General features: G+C 45.8%; 3 protein-coding genes across 4 annotated transcripts in view; all 3 read left to right on the top strand.

The window, feature by feature from the left end:
- Positions 1-6,039: 6,039 nt before the first annotated feature.
- Positions 6,040-10,974, top strand: LOC116843452. The gene is made up of 3 exons (XM_032813851.1): positions 6,040-6,305; positions 8,819-9,003; positions 9,131-10,974. Exons 1-3 carry the CDS (start codon positions 6,286-6,288, stop codon positions 9,289-9,291), a joined length of 366 nt encoding a protein of 121 aa, XP_032669742.1. The 5' UTR covers positions 6,040-6,285; the 3' UTR covers positions 9,292-10,974.
- Positions 10,975-11,241: 267 nt separating this feature from the next.
- The window catches only part of LOC116843448 (probable ATP-dependent RNA helicase DHX35), a 10,041-nt gene continuing 4,614 nt past the window's right edge, over positions 11,242-16,668 (top strand). The window contains exons 1-2 of one of the 2 annotated variants that reach the window (XM_032813847.1): positions 11,242-11,449; positions 11,715-11,929. In XM_032813847.1, coding sequence (XP_032669738.1) covers positions 11,422-11,449; positions 11,715-11,929 — 243 coding nt within the window. In that variant the 5' untranslated portion in view covers positions 11,242-11,421. The other variant, XM_032813848.1, reaches the window with a different exon arrangement.
- Positions 11,781-16,649, top strand: LOC116843450 (ceramide phosphoethanolamine synthase). Its single transcript, XM_032813850.1, has 2 exons — positions 11,781-11,929; positions 14,006-16,649. Exon 2 carries the CDS (start codon positions 14,730-14,732, stop codon positions 15,837-15,839), a length of 1,110 nt encoding a protein of 369 aa, XP_032669741.1. The 5' UTR covers positions 11,781-11,929; positions 14,006-14,729; the 3' UTR covers positions 15,840-16,649.

Here is a 16,668-nt window from a genome sequence, read left to right as displayed (position 1 = left end):
GAGAGAGAGAGAGAGAGAGAGAGAGAGAGAGAGAGAGAGAGAGAGAGGCCGAAGGAAGGGACAAGATAGGTGAGGGGCAAGAAGGAGGAGGACGGAACCGGTTGCTCGCGAGTCAAAAAGGTGCGACCGGGTCAGGCCGCTCGAACACACGCGGCATTTTCGTGTGTAGCACCGTGCGTTGTGAACACCACGTTAGGTATAAAGCAGGTATACACATTCGTGGCATAAGTTATACCTATACCGAAGAGCTTATAACCGCCGAATGTAAGGTGGACGCGTAAGTGGGCTATTAATCACGCCACAGCGCGTTGCTCTCGGGCCCAAAATGTTAGCCGAATATGATATATCAATGTACCTCGGTGGAGCGAACAAGCTACCCGCTGTTGTTTGGGTTGCGCGAGAAGAGATGGAAATATTACGCGAAGAGAGATAAGATAGAGAGACGCGAAAAGAGAATATTGTAATCCGTCGTGTTCCGCGCGATGTCGCGGATTTGTATACCTCGTTAATAACAACTCACATGCTGGGATTCGCGAAATGCCGATGTGCACTTACCTTTGAAGCGCTCTCGACACTTTCTTTCTCGATGCTAAGCCTGCTCGGATTTAGGGAATGTATTCTGAATAAATTTATGACGATACATTTGCGGACTCATAAATAAGTCCGGATTTTCTTTTTCAGATGAAATTAAACGATTGTATTTTCATATCGCTGTAATCTTATAAAACAATTATTCGCGCGATTTCGATCCACGATATCCTGTTATTCTTCGCATGCATCGTTTTGCAAAATTACAACAGCGCACAAAACACGATCTCATTTGCCTGGAAAATCCGCAATTACCTATTACACAACCCAACATATAGGCTTACGAAACACCTGAAACGAGTGTAACATTTGCTCGAATGCAGCGATATGTTTTTCTGTTGTGTATATAGCGATGATAAAAGTATTTCGGAATCTCGCTTATCTTCAAATTCTCATGTACGCACACACGCGTACATCATCGCGTGGATTACGTCGGGAAGATAGCCCGCATAATTTGCATGCGTGTGCACTGTCGTTTGCGTGCCTTGATATCGTCGGCGGTAGTACAAAGGACCCGGTGGGAGCACGCCTGAACTGTTTAGGGCTAAGCTCTGTTTGATTCTACCCTACAGGATGCGCGCGTCCACGCGCTCTTTATTGATTCCATGACCCGAAGCGGCGAGCCAATTTGTCGAGAGGAGCACGCCGGTTTCTTCTTATTACGCGAACATCTCGCCGGGAAAAGACGCCGAGAGCGCCTCTTGCTCACGAGACTTACGAAACGCGCGATTTCCGCGGATTTTCGTGGGACGCGCACGTCTCACGAGTATATCATCATCGAAAAGCGAGGGGGATAGTCCTCTTGACAGAGACGGAAAGAATGCCTTCCTCCAAGTCGTTCCCAAATCGCGCACTAGTCGCAAGGACAAGGAGAATCCTTTGTCGATTTTTCATTCGAACTCGCTCGTCCTTATAAAAGCCGCTCTCGACCAAGTCGCGCTCCGCATGCAAATTATTTAACAGCTTCCTCTCTACGCTGGCCGCGCGCGCTTTCACGCGGACTTTGTGCATGGGCCGTCGCGAAAACGCGGACGCTCGCGATACTCTGCGCGCATCCTTGGGGCGGTATTTATTCGGGGTGCTATTAATAAGCGTATTCGCGTATGTAGGCCCCACTGGAATACGTGGCGACCGACCACGTCGGTGTATTTCCATTTCTAATTCCGCTCTCTTGCTCTCTTTTCCTCTCTTCCTACCTCTCCCTCTCTCTGTCTCTGTCTCTCTTTCTCTCTCTCTTTTTCTCTCTCTGTTACTGTGTGTCGCAAGTCTCACCACTTCTTACGAGAACCTAGACCCGAAAGTGTACGGCGCGCATCTCAATAAGAGCGACACCGCCGGAGCGAGGGGTTGAGGGGTGGTGGGAGGACAGGGCGGGAGGAGGAGCGGGATTGAGTCCAGCGAAATGAAAATTTAGATGCGCGCCGCTATCTTTAGCGGTCCGTCCCGACACGCTGCAAAAGCCACCGGCAAATATAGGTTACTGTCGTGTCGGAATAGATCCGCGGCCGTGGCGGACACATCCACTGACCTAGTAAGAGCTTATCGAGCAAGCGAGTAAGCAAACAAGCAAGCAAGCCAGCCAGCCAGCTGGTCGCGGCTCAGAGATGTACCGATGATCAGGTAATAATTACGATCCGCGGCAAATATCACGTTAATTTATCGCGACGGCTCGGCGCGCGAGCGCTTACGTAAGGGATCCCGAAAAAAAAAGAAGTCGAAGGAAAAACAAACCACCGCCGCGAATTTCAGTCTCCGACGGAAGCGCGTGGGAGACGGACCTACGTCGGTGGGACAGAGACAGAGAGGGACGCGAGAACGAGACAGCGCGAAGGAGAAGGAGCGTGGCGAAGAGGGAGAGGTAGACGGGGTGGGGGAGGGGAAAGAAGGAGAACGCGAGAGGACGAATATTCCACTGTTGTGAGCGCACGCGTATTTACTGCAGCGCGTCGCTTTCCCCCGTGAAAGTGCCGTCGAAAATTTTGAGCACACCCGAGGCTGGGGCCTCGACCATGTTGAGAGATACTCGGAAGAAGGTGGCATCTGGCCGTCTCACCTGCACACACGGTGCGTACGGCAGCTGCTACCCGCTCTGGTTATCTGCGCGCTTACGTGGACGTGCGCGCGCGTGCCACCAGTGTATATATACACACACACATACGCACGCAACACACAGAGCAAAAAATATATTTACGGAACGAGCGAATCGCCGTGCAAGCGTGCAGCGCGGCTAAAAACGCGTATGCGCTCGTGACAACGATTAATGAATTATCTCACGGCGAGAGCGTGCACGAGCGCCTTTGGGCGGATCCACGTACATCGAGAGAGAAGATGTCTAAAAAGAATGTAAATATTTACTCAGTGGTTGCTCGATAGCACGTCAAGCTAAATCGGAATTCTTTCATATGCGTAGAATAAACAATTGCTCCCGCGAAAAGCTAAGCTTCTCTACTTGTGGTTTTACGTAAACGTATATATTCTCTTATTTGAGAAATACCTTATATTAGTACGAGTAAATACGTTAACAATACTTACATCGAATAAATACATTTTATTTCTTAGATATTTCTCGCAGAGTAGAGCGCTCGGCCGTTCACGAAGAATTTATTCGACGTTCCTGAGGACGCGCGTTGGCACGACCAATTACCTGTGATATACAGATGCGCGCATATGTTTCCTCGTTGCTACAATTTTGTTAATAGTACGAAAGTAGGATATTTCAAAAAAGCTTAATCTCTCGCTCCCCCTACATGCTCGTCCAACTGTTACATATGTTGTAAACGGTGAGCTGCCGCGAGACGAATGACACGGTCGAAACTACCGCGGTTTCGTCCTAGAAAGCGCGCTTGCCACGAGAATAAAACGGTCGGGACCGAATGATAAGTTTCTAGAGAGCTGCTTGTAGTTCTCTCCGAGGCGCGACCCTTCCCCCACGCGAGTCCTACGCGACGAAAAATTGCCGAGGAAAGCGGAAGCCCGAGGACAAGGTGAGCCGCAACCCGTTCCTAAAAAGAGATCGAGCGCGTATCGAGCTCGTGAAGTGGTCGATTTCTCCGCCGGGGCGACGGTTATTGCAACTTGCGCGACGAGGGAAAAGCCGTACTTATCGAGGGCTCGCGCGGAAGCAACCTGTAACATGGACGGTGGAAGGCGGCACGAGGCGATGCGCCGCGCACCTTTCCCGCACGGCGGAAGCGCCGCCATGCCTCGAAACTTCTAGAACTTTCCCGAGCGCGTGGGGTGTCGACGCGGGCGATCGCCGTGCATCGGACATGATCCTCGGCGCGCACGAACGAGTGAGCGAGCGAGCGAGCGAGTCGATTGACGAGGCGCGGTGGGACGCGCATTCTCGAGAAAGCGAAGTGCAATTCGTTCGAATAAAAATAAACGGCTAGCGCCGGAAACGCGCAGATTTTTCGATGCGTAAGCTGCAACGCGATTGGGCGCTGCGACAACGGAGGGGAACGACGGAACGGTTAGCGGGGCAGGGGGCACTGTCGAGACTTCGAGGTGGTGTCGCTGCCTTCGCACGGCGAACTAGTGCCGCGAATAATTGAATGTCGCCGTTCACCGGCGTATACACGTAGTCGTGGACTAAAAGGTTGTCCGTAATTTTTCGAAGGAATTTGTGAAGTCATCCTTGTTATCCAGTGGCGGCATTCTCCCATTAGACAAGACGAGCAGTTCGCAAACTCATCCCGACAATTATGGACAACCTTTTAGTCCACGGTTGTATATCTTCGCGTTCACTTGTCAGTGTTCCGCACGATTTTCGACCTTATGAGCGGATGTATGTAAAGTTGACAGTCGTGCGTGTAACCTTGCTTATCATAAGAGTTATTCTTTTCCAATATTGGTGAACCAATATTGCAATGAAATTTTGTTTCTTTTCTCTTCAGCACCAGGTTACACACTTTTTTTCACTCTAAAGACAAAGATCCTTATTCTGAACGTTCTTTTATCGATAAAAGAGTCTCGAAAAGTAGCTTATAGCCAATCAGAAGACTCAAAAATTATTTTTGGAGACACATATATTGGTCGAACAGTATTCTAAATAAAGATCTAAGACTCTTATATTCTCTATCCTCTTTTATTGACAAAAGTGACTGAAGACCCATCAGAGGGCTCGTAAGTCATATATGAAGATACTTTTACTGATAAAAGAAAATTAAAATAAGAGTGAAAAACTACAAGCTAAGTTAACTAAAATAATTTATGTGCGACGCTTGATTCTTTCTGACGACTTGTTTCCCTTATTTTACACTTTCGATCGCGTTAGCGTGGGCAGTGATCGAACGTTTTCGAACGTAATTTCTCCCGACTTCTACGTGCGAAGTATTTGAGGTCTACTTTGAATCTACTCGCCGGCGACGATCACGATAACTGACTTGGCTCGAAGATCTGAACGACGCAGTGACTCTCCTAAAATTCAATAAGTGTCGACAGTCTCGGGACGATCCGGACTCGTATCGATCTCGAAATTGCTCTCGTATAGCTTTGCGGAATCATGCCGAATGCAAATGACATTTCGCGGATATTTAAGCGGATGATATCGCGCGCGCAAAGCAACGATAACGACGGTTAAGACCGGGCGGGACGTGCTGAATAAAACATAAGGAACGAGAAATATAATAGTTCATCCATAATAAACGTATTGACGTATAGGAATCAGGAACTGAACTGAACCGGTGTATAATTCCGATTCAACATGACGATATGAATATACAGCAGTGTAGCTTCAATTATCTACTCCATCGCCCCCGAGTTGCCACGTATAGAAAATAGTTTCATGAATCGTTCCCGTCTTAAGCGGAATTGCATTTTAATTAGACAAAGCCATGTTGGAGGCTTGAAGGTTACGTCGTTCTTTTCGTTCATATGCCATAATTATTGATCTATTACATTCGCCGCACGTTATGTGTATCATGTAGTACACGAGTGTACAGTGTTACCGACGAAATACCGACACGGCAACATCGTGCAGTGGGTTGCAAAACTGTTTGGACACAATGAAGTTGGGAGCTCATCAACCTACCAAAACTGACAGTCATTACCGACGGACACTCTCACGCAATAATAATCCAGTTAATAATATAACAACACTAAGTAATAGCAATAATAATAATTGTATAACAATAGTATAATATAATTGATAATATATCATTACTGGTGAAGCGCGTTAATGACTCTCAGTTTTGACAGTTCGCCGAGCTCTCGGTTGTGTCTGAGCGGGTTTTGCAACCCGCTGCACGTCGTCGAGCAACGTAAGCAACGCAACGATATATACCGCCGAGCGATTTTCACGTCTCTCATTTTGTCCGACCGCGAGCACGGAGAGAGAGAAGCACGGTGCCTGCGATTTCCCCTACGCGGGAGCAGCGAGAGCCGCAAGCGGTGTGCGCGCGCGCGTGCGGCGAGCGGCGCTCGCCTGGCGCGCCATCTATAAACGAGCGGGAAAGAAAAGCGTTTGAAGGCCGCCGGTCCGCCGGCCGGGCCGGAGTCGCTCGGGTCTCGGGCGAATCAGTGCGGCGCGTTTCCCTCTGCCATTTGCGCGTCGGTACGCGGCAGCGGTGTTACCGGAATCCCCGACGTGTGCTTACCGGTGCGTAGAAGACGCGTAACGCCGTGTCGGCTGGAGGTGTGCTTTTTGCAAGTTCGGTGCTGTTCGTGCGTGCATTTCTCGCGATCCAATCGATCGGTATGGCGGACACTGAGGCCAAGTGAGTATATATACGCGTCCGCCGGTGCGTAAATACGCGCGGCTACGTGCGGCATCGATTTCCCGGTGGAAAAATCGCGTGGCGGAGCAATCGCGCGCTCGGCGTCGGTTCGTTCCGTCTTTCTCTCTCTCTCTCTCTCTTTCTCTCGCTCGCTCTCTCCTTCTCTCTCCTTCACTCGCGCGCGCCAAATTCGCGAAATCCTCACCTTCTCGTGCGCGATCGGAAACGTTATCGCGCCCGTCTCGCCTCTTTTCCATGAATTATCGTGCTCCCGTTATTTCGTCACCCTTGCCGCGATCGCTTTCGAATTTATCGTGGAGATAGTCGCGCGGTCGTCGAGAAAGGTTGGCTAGCACGCGGGGGCAACGGCGGAGTCGAGGGGAGAAGGAGACGCGATGCGCGGTACGGGGGGAAACGAGGCAGCGAGCGATGCCCCTCTCTCTCTCTGTCGCTCTTTCTTCTCTTCTCTCCGCCTCTCCATCTCTCTCCCTCGCTCACGCTCTCTCGCTCGCTCGCTCGCTCTTCCTCGTAACGATGTGTTCTCAGGGCGATTCGCGGGACGCCTAACGATCGCTGGAAATTACCTGCCCTTGCCGTCGCGCGCGCGACACGACGCGTGCTCTACTTGCGGCGGTTCTATGGCGGCATCGTCGTCCCGCGCCGGATCCTCTTCTCCCCTTATCCTGCCCCTTGCTCCTCCGTCGCCCGCGCTTTCGTCCGCGCGCGCGATCGAAGACGGGTACATCGTCGACGATCGGCGGCGGCGGCCTCGTGTTTCTTTTGTCCCTCGCGTTCGGCTACTTCTGCTTCGTTTGTTTACGTCGCCTATATATATGTATATACGTGCGCGCGCGCATGGGATCCGCGTGCATAATACGTATACACATTGCATGCACGATGTTTTCCGCGGATATTACCCACAGAACGTGCGAAAATACACACGGTGATGATCTCTCTCTTTCTCTCTCTCTCTCTCTCTCTCTCTCTCTCTCTCTCTCTCTCTCGCTCTATCTCTCCGCTTCGATTCGTAGCGTTGCTGCGAGATGACGACGACGACGACGACGACGGTGGCGGTGGTGGCGTTACTCCCCCATCGCGTGACTTTCTCTTGCTCCTTTCGACGAAAGGAACCGTCGGTCTTTCCTGCTCTGATGCCACGCGTATCGACTCGAAAGCGGTCGACGACGTATCGATCTGTGCCGGCTCACGTCGATTAGACGTTGCCAGTGATAACGCAACGATGACGACGGTGGCGGCGACTTTATCGCGCGCGTTCCTTCCCGCGGAGATCCTCCGTGAAATGCCGGTGTAATAATCTCGATCTGCTAGAGTCTTCGATATATGTTAGACGCACGAAAAAGATGTCTATATTTACTCGTCTTTTTCATGGTCTTTGATTATGTATACCGGTCTCGTGTTGCTCATTGCTACCTGTGGAACGAAGTAGCGGTTAGTAGACGTATAACGGCATCCTTTGCGTTTCTCTGCGCATGTAAAAACCGCGAGGTTGAAAGCGATGTGAGAGAAAGAGAAAGAGAATTGGACGTTATATATATTACATCGCGTTACACACACAAGCGTCCGCTGTGAAGCCTTCGGCGTCGTGAATCGTCGTGAGAGTGTGTAGTGACGGTAGATCTGTTGGTAGTTAATAGTAGTGTAGTAGTAGTAGTAGGGACGCGATGGCGGGGAGTAACGTTGGGAAGAGCGAGGCCGCGAGGGGAACGAAGGGAGGATAATATTAACTCTCGCTAGGTGTCGCCACAGTTGGCGTCCTATCTCTATTTCGCTCCGTTCGTCGCGTCGTCCTTGTTGCTAGCCAGCAATGTGAAACGGCAGCAAATACCGAAGCGGGAGCGCGCCAGCAACGGCTTGCGATTTTGAACGGCGAATGTACGCCGAACGTCGTATGTGTGCCTCAATGCTTTATATACTATCATTGTTCAAGTCTTTATTCAGCGTTCGAAAATAGAGATTGGTTCTTCGAAGTGCGAAGTGAACCAACAGATGCAACAATTTGTTAGATTTCATATTATTTTCAATCTATAATTACGTATTACGTGTAGAATTGAAAATCGTACAAGTAATGTTACTTGCAATGTTGATGCACGTGTGACGACTGGTGTGCGTCGCCTAGAGTTCTTGCAATTTTGGCCGCGATTCATTTTTGTCTCTTGTATAAAAATACAATATGATGTGTATATCATGTGCCACAGCGAGTAAACCTATTTTTCCACAATCTCTCATAAGTATTTTTCCACAATCTCTCATGAGTAAAATTAACTTTGTTGTACAGTATGAATTTTTATAGTCAATATCTGACTTATCTCGAAAAAGTTATAAATAAAGCTTCCACTATATAGTCTCTCTGTTCTCTACAGGTTATCTTCTCTCTACTCTTATAATCAATATCTGACTTGTCGGAATAAGCATCTGTTGTTCACACAGTATATACCCTACTATAAAAGTGCAAACCTTGAGAAAACGTATTCAGCATCATATGTCGTTTCCAGGGAAACCAAAGTCACTACCCCGCAGAAGAAGGTGGTAGAGGAGGAGAAGGTAGTACAGGAAGTCGACGAGGACTCGAAAACATCTGAAAACGGAGACACTAAGGAAACCAAAGAGAATGGCTCCAGTGAGGAGAAAGAGAGTGATGAGAAGGAAGCCGAGTCTACGGAAAATGGAGATTCCACAGGTAAGTGTTGTCATACTAAACAGACAGATAGACTCTGTCTGTTGTTCGTTTTCCTCGTTCGTTTATGCTTAAAATCTGAAGAAAAGAGAAATGCAACAATTGGTAATATTCTCGTTTACAATTCCAGATGCCCCTGTCGACAGCTGTTGCGTGAAGAGGAAATCTACGGCTGCGGCTGACGCAACGGAGGAAGCAACGGACGGTGCGAGCCCCGAGAAGAAGTCGAGACTCGAGGAGAAGTGCGCCGAGACCGAGAACAACGGCGACGCGGAGGAGGCTACGGCCTAATATTCTCTCACGTTTATTGCTGACAGACCTAATCCATAGACGCAATTTTAACTACCGAGTGTGAAGCCAGAGCAGATCCGATCGTCTGTGCATTTTCAGGAAGGGTGACGAGCATTCGAAAAAACAGAAAAAAAGAAAGAACCAAAAAGGAACACTTGACGTCTATTATATCAAGGAGGATTCTCTGTGTTCAGGATGACTGTGTGTGTCTCTCTCTCTCTTTCTCTTACAGTACTTCTTGTAAGGGCAGCAATTAGGCAACAGCGTAACACGTGTCCGACACTTAAAATTGCGACTACATTTGACCGTGATGTGTAAAGCATAAACATACACCGTGTTCTCTGTACTGGCATCCACGCGCATACATATTATATATTCATTTAGCGTTAGAGCCCTAAAGTATAAGGAAGTATACCCCGATAACGTTTAGAAATAATATATTTCTATAATTATATATTTCTCCATCATCAGGACAAACGATGGTGCGGTGTCTGGAAAATGGGTACAGTTGTGCAACACAATATTTCCACCTACTACTACTACTAGTCCTCATTGTTTCCGACGCACAGACACACATGTAGCTTACGTAGACACATACACACCTTGGGCTATATACATCGGAGATAGATATTTTTCTGCGAATCAAAGTACATTCCCGAAAATAGAGATTGCGGTTTGTAACGTGCGACCATTCGCTGACGTCGTGGAGAAATTTAAGAGAGCGCCATTTCTACGGGTTAATTTCGAACGTGCTTGTTCTGATGACGTATTTATGAAAGGTGAAACTTTCGCAAAAAAAGGAGAAAAAAGGGAAACATTTATTTAGGCTTTAGGTAAATTATATGTGCGTTAAAATCCACTAACACATACGATGTGTTTTTGCAAAAATAACTTTTCTTTGAACGATGAAGGAAACACGTTTCCAAGAAACTTGTTAATTTAGACACGGATATCATCAGACTCGCTGTCGTAACTTTTAGAAATCGAAATAACTCTTTCTAAATTCTTTTTATTTTTTATCATACGAGGCGCGACTTATATAATACGTGTAAACTTATCTTACCTCGGTATATTCACACATTGTACCTATACGTACATATACATGTATATGTATAAAAATGCTGACAAGTAAAGAAAGTTTGGTCTTGAAGTTTTGCTAATGTTACATAAAAATAAAGAAATGACGATCGTCCGGTAAAAGAAAAGCTAGTTAACATATGATTGATTCTACACACAAGTACGACTCCGAAATAATCACAATTTCGAGATTAATTTGTGTGACGTGATTAATACAGATGTAAGTACTAATTTGTTGCATGTTATATAAAACTAATAATTGTCATGTATCACCAGTTTGTCTTCTTTTTAGTTGCGTTTCTAACGCGTGAACTTCAGTAGCTCGAATGTTTTATTTGTCGCGGAGGTATCTCAATGAATAGTAAAGTGGTTCATATAATTTTCAATATCATTATTTTTTTGCTTTACATGTAATGAATATAACTGTCGATCAGTGAGAGGGTAATAACATGTATGTTTAAGATTTAAAATGGTAAAATGTGTTCAACAGTAAATACAAATAAAGATGGTTCTCTATATTCGTACTGCGAAATATTATCCCTTGTACAACTAATTAAATGTACAATAGAGTTCAGGAGAAATAAAAGCCAAACGGAAATCCTGTTATCGAAATTTTGTTACTCTGTCAATACTTTTATTATATAGACTTGCCGAAATACACATACTAATAGGACAGCCAGGTGAATTCTGAGGATATTGTCGAACAGGAACATTAAACAGACCTCTTGCTTTAATCTTTTGTTGATTATTTTTAAAATAATGGTTGGTCAATTTCTTACAGCTTAAAGATTAAAGCAAGGTTGTGGACAAGGGGATAAACTCTACAATTTGAAATTTATAATTTCGCGGGCGACTGCCTTTTAAATTACAAAGACAGTAGGAGCCATCTATCTGTCTGTGTACAAGTGAAAACACGTCATAATTTTCATTACACTCGTGCGCTACTCTTTGATATGGATTTATTTGAATTTCATTCATACAACATATATTTCCTTCCTATTTAAGTGACACAGCAGTTCCCTTGTGTTGACGTTATTTTACAAACGTGCAAAGATGCTTCGACCGGTTTTCTCCCGACCAGGTAAGGTTATGTCGTCAGTCGGTCGCAATGCGCAATTTTATTACATTAAACTGCATAAAGTTCCTCTATTGTGACACGGTACATCAAGTGAGGGAATATCTCTCTGAACAATGACTTGTATTCTCAAAAAACAACTTGCAGTTTGAGAGTTAGCACGCACTCGAATATAACCTATGCGGTACAGTGGAAATACATTGAGATTTGATTCGCGACGTAATGAACTATGAGAGATGTCTGTTCTTAATTGAACAATTTTATTGATCAGGGGATAACATGTGGCAAGAAGATAAACCTGATATTGATGCCCACTCGTCTACGCAATTTGTTTATAATGCGCACCACTCACTTGCGCTTGATATGCAACGCCAACGGCTTCCTATATTTAGAAACAAAGACCACATAATTTACTTATTGGAGAAATATCAAACCCTGGTTCTGGTGGGTGAAACAGGCTGTGGTAAAAGCACACAAGTGCCTCAGGTAAGACTCAGATATGTGTTTTATATTTGTTAATATTAAAGTTAGCGATATTCTCTTACAATAATACTAGAAATATTCCAACTGTTCTCTCAATATACATATGAGAAAGTTAAGAATTACAAAGGCTGTTTTATAAAGGAAAAACAGTTTTTTAAAGTGTTACTACAAAGAGGTAAGAATTGACAAGGTGTCATCAATATGGCAAAAAAATGGCAATTTTTTTAGTGGAATCGTAAAATCAAGCTGTTGTGTTTATTAATACATTAATATATTGTTAGATAAATACCTATGTTTTTGCAAAAAGTTGCAAGTAGACATTATGACATTACTCCTTGACACACTTCGCTAATTAGCAATAACTCACACCTACTCTGCACACTATACTCTGTACTATGTCCTCAGTGAGCACGGACTAATAATATCATTACATAAGCGTCATAATTTCCCACTCAGAATTTTTCCAGTCTCCTGATGTGTTAGCTGATGGTTAAATCATGTCTATCTTTGTTCCTCCTTCAAGTTAGACAAAGACAGATCTATGACTTAATTGTCAATCAATCTACCAAGAAATTGGAAAGATCAGTCTTCAGTGATATAACTGTTACATACAGCACACGTGTAATACTGTACTTACATTGTTGAGTAGGGAATTATAACATTGATGTAATCAGTGTATTATATCTAGATACATGCTAGTTGTAATGTATCTAGATACATTTATTAATTACAGTAGATATATTTATCTAATTACAGTGAATACATGTATCTATTTACAATATCTAGATATTTTTTGTGTATCTTTATCTATAACCAGTTAGATTTTTCATTTCAGTAACTGTAACTTCTATCTATATCTAAAGTGTCAAACTTAGATACAGATACAAGGTAAAATGAAATTAGTTATAGATATAGTTACTGAAGTAAAAAATCTAACTAGTTACAGATAAAGATACACAAAAAGTATCTAGAGATTGTAATTAGATAAATATATCCACTGTAATTAAATTAATGTATCTAGATACATTACAACATTGGATGTAATGTCACTGATGGCTTGTATTCACTGTGTTTGACCTCGTGTTACAAGTCAAGCAGATACGCCGGAAATACGAAAATCGATTTTTCCGTGACGAGTATATTATCGAGTGCCAAGATGGTCTATGTTTACATGTAAAAAATACACATGTGCGTAACGCATATCCACAACTAATCGCGCTTGACTTCCGAATAAACGAACGTTTCTGTTTTCGTCGGTTATTCACGCGCGCTGCAGAAGTAAATTTCCCCCCTCGCCCGGCTCGCGTTTCGAACGAACGTGATTGTTGTACGTGCCAGTAATTCCTCATTTACCGCCGAAGCCGGTCTTCGCGCGAGAAACGAATTCAGTGCAACTCAGCACCGCGTGAACAATTAATTCAGCAGCGAGTAACACCGCGTGCGAGAATTCAGCAGCAGACGCGAGAGAATCTTCAGGAAAGAATCTCAAATTCCGCCTTCCATCTCGCCTTGTTTCGCGAGCCGCCCTTTGTCGAACGGCCGACGAAATTCAACGAAAAAACGAAATTTAAAAGAAAAAAAAAACATTTCTTTTATTGACATTATCGCGTTTGCTTTGTTATCTCCGTGCCGCACGGAGTCTTGTCGTGCGTGTCGCATTTCGACGCGACGCGTATCAACCGCACCTTCTATACGTCGCGCGCATCCCCTTGGCCGAATCAGATTAGAGATAAGTCCCGCGAATTGATCTCCGATACTGACTTATTGCGAAATAAAGTGAAGCCCGTGATCGGTTCAGCGGCGACGAACCGGCGGCTGTCCGTCAGTGCGTGTAGTACGTCGACGGATCTCGCCAGCGATTGTGCGAGCTTCCCAGCGGGGCAAAACAGCCGTGCCGAAAGTGGCGAGACAATCGCGAGCCCGTCGACGAGTCACGATTATCTTAACCGCGATAAAATGGAAATATCGGCTAACGCAGCGCCGTAATCTGATCATTGAGAAAGCTAGAAGTGCTAGTACGCTGATAACAGTTGGTGTATTCGCCCAATGCGGCTTGAAACGTGTTGCAAAATATTTCAGAGCACCTTGGGATAATGGCACGATAAACCAAACCGTCTCCAAGGAGTCTGCGTGCGTTGTTGCGTGCATGCGGTTCAACGGACGAATTCAAGTCTAACGTCGTCGTCGTCGACAGTGGCCGGTTATCAGTGCGCCATATCGTCGGAACGGCACATCGCGACATATAAAGAAACTGATCCATCGGAAGCGCGCTATGTATATCTCAACATCACTTTATTAACTTATACTTGCCGTATATATCAGTGTTCTCTGCGACACAATCAACGCTGCGTCGAGGTGGGAACTCGAACGATCGCACGAGACGGACACGATCAGTGGACTCGCATGTATCTGGGGAGAAAAAGGGACGGAGAGGAGGATCATCCTGAAGAACAACAGCACGGCGGCCGATCCAACACGGCGCCGCGACAGTCTTCACGATCCTTTGCGAAATTCTCGTGACACATCTAGAACGATCCTGATAGCGCTGAGTGACGGAGGGAGTAGCCGTTAGCCATGATTGCCGATAGCAATAATAGTATGGGAATTTATAATGCTAGTGACAGTTTCGGATAATGATCGCAACGAGGAGCAGTAGTATGCAAGGCATGCAAGACGTTGCAGCGAAGGGAAATGAAAAAGTCGGTCCTAAGATCAGATGAAGCGTAGCAATAATAGTCGGTCACCGGTGAAGTAATAACGCGAGGGCCTTCACTCCAAACGGTAAAAGATCGTGTCCCGCAAGATGTTGTGCTCGCCAGCGTTCACCAACCGGGCCTGCCTGGCGCTACTGCTGTTGTCGCTGCTGTACTTTCTCGGAATGGACTTGCTGCTTTATTTCAGGACGCAGAATTACGACGTGCGGCCGCGCACAAACGACACGCACGGTGGCGCGCCATATCATTCGCCGATCTTGTGCGAGATGGATCCGATCTGCCTGGTGACGGTGAAGGCGATAATGCTGGACCATCCAAATCATTTTGTCCTCAGTCCTCTGGCGTCCTTGGTGGACTACTTGTTGGGCATCAGCAAGTGTTGGACGTGGCTGTCACCGAACGCCATCAGCGCCTTCCACGTGCTGGTCGCCGTCTTCGGCGCTCGCTACATCACGCGGAGTTCCCTCGCCCACAGACGACTGGGAGTGCTTCTCTTTCAAGTCCGTGCCTGGCTGGACAATCTGGACGGCCACGTCGCCCGGCAGAGACTCAACGTGGAGGGCGAGCGCTCGGACGTCGGCTCCGTCGGCTATCTGGTGGACGGAGTGTGCGACGGACTCGGCTGCATCGCGCTCGTGGTCGCGGTGTTTTTCCTGCTAAAGCGCAGCTCCAACCGCCGCGCCGGCTACGAGCGCTTGTCCTCGAATCGCAAGTCTACCGCGTCCTTGGCGACTCAGCGCGACAACGGCGTCTCCTCACCGAAGATCTCGTTCTGGAACTCGCCTTTGTATCATATGCTGCTGGTCGGCGTGCACTTCCTTTTGACAAGCGCCGTGTGGAATCGCTACATATCCGTGTATCAAGATCTCCTCGAGACCGATGACAGACCACCTCTGGTCACCAAGGAGCAGTTCTACGCCAGACAGACTATCGTCCTCAGGAGCCCCCTTTTCTGGGCGGTCGCTCTCGGCTGGAGGATCTTCAACTTCCACGCGGCTATGGATTATATGCAGCTAGCGATATTCCTCGATCGCATTTGGGAGTACATCAGGCTCATGCGCTGGCCGGCATACGTTATTCTGCTGCTACTTATGTTTATCAGCGAACTCCACTACTTACATGTCTATACTTACGTGCAGACGGTACCGTCAGTCACCAACGTTTATACGTTCCTCGCCAACACGCTTGCCCCTCGATGACAGTAGTTTTCTACTACTAAACATCTCGCGCTCTTCTATCTGTTCAATAGGAATTTCCTAATTGAGAACAGCTACTTTTAAACCGTCTTTCAAATCCTTTTGGATAGGTTATCGGGTGTTTTTAGTTCGCAAACTTTCCGTGGTTTTTCAGTAGGTATCTCATTTTCGAGGCCACTCTCGAAAACTATCGAGAGATTCAAGACAGTTTGAAAAGGAAAGTTCTGCGATTAAGTCTCCGCGAAACTCTAATATTGTGATGGCTATTGTGATGGTTGTAATTGTTTTTTAATGCGTGTGACGGTGACACTTGATTGCAATTCTTTTTTGCGATGGTGTCGTAAAACGTACGCATATATTTTTAAATATATAGTGATATAGTGATGAAATTTTCTTAATCAAGAGAGAAAGAAATTAGTTTAGTATGTTAATTATGCGCCTTTGAATTTACATATTTACGGCTCTAACAGCGATAGACATATTACATCTTGATGAAAGGTTAACATAAAATACAATGTTATCAAATCGAAGAAAATTGCTGAAGGCGACAAAGCTGACGATGTGTTATACCAATTTCCATATTATCTTTCGATTCATATGTTAATGAGCCGCTTAATATGTTAATGAGCAAGTACAAAAATAACGTTTTATCTGTGTTGGGTACTCTGTGTTGTTGATTTTATTATTTTAATGTTATGTTATCATTTATAAATTGTATTAGTATGTAACACACACTGGTACTTTATTACACACACACACACACACACACACACACACACACACACACACACACACACACACACACACACACACACACACACACAATATAATA

This window comes from Odontomachus brunneus, unplaced genomic scaffold (assembly GCF_010583005.1).
Source record: "Odontomachus brunneus isolate Ranch 3 - 2012 unplaced genomic scaffold, Obru_v1 Obru_scaffold_033, whole genome shotgun sequence".
NCBI lineage: Eukaryota > Metazoa > Arthropoda > Insecta > Hymenoptera > Formicidae > Odontomachus > Odontomachus brunneus.
Note: the sequence above shows the minus strand (reverse complement) of the source record. Positions and strands in the feature narration are given on the sequence as shown.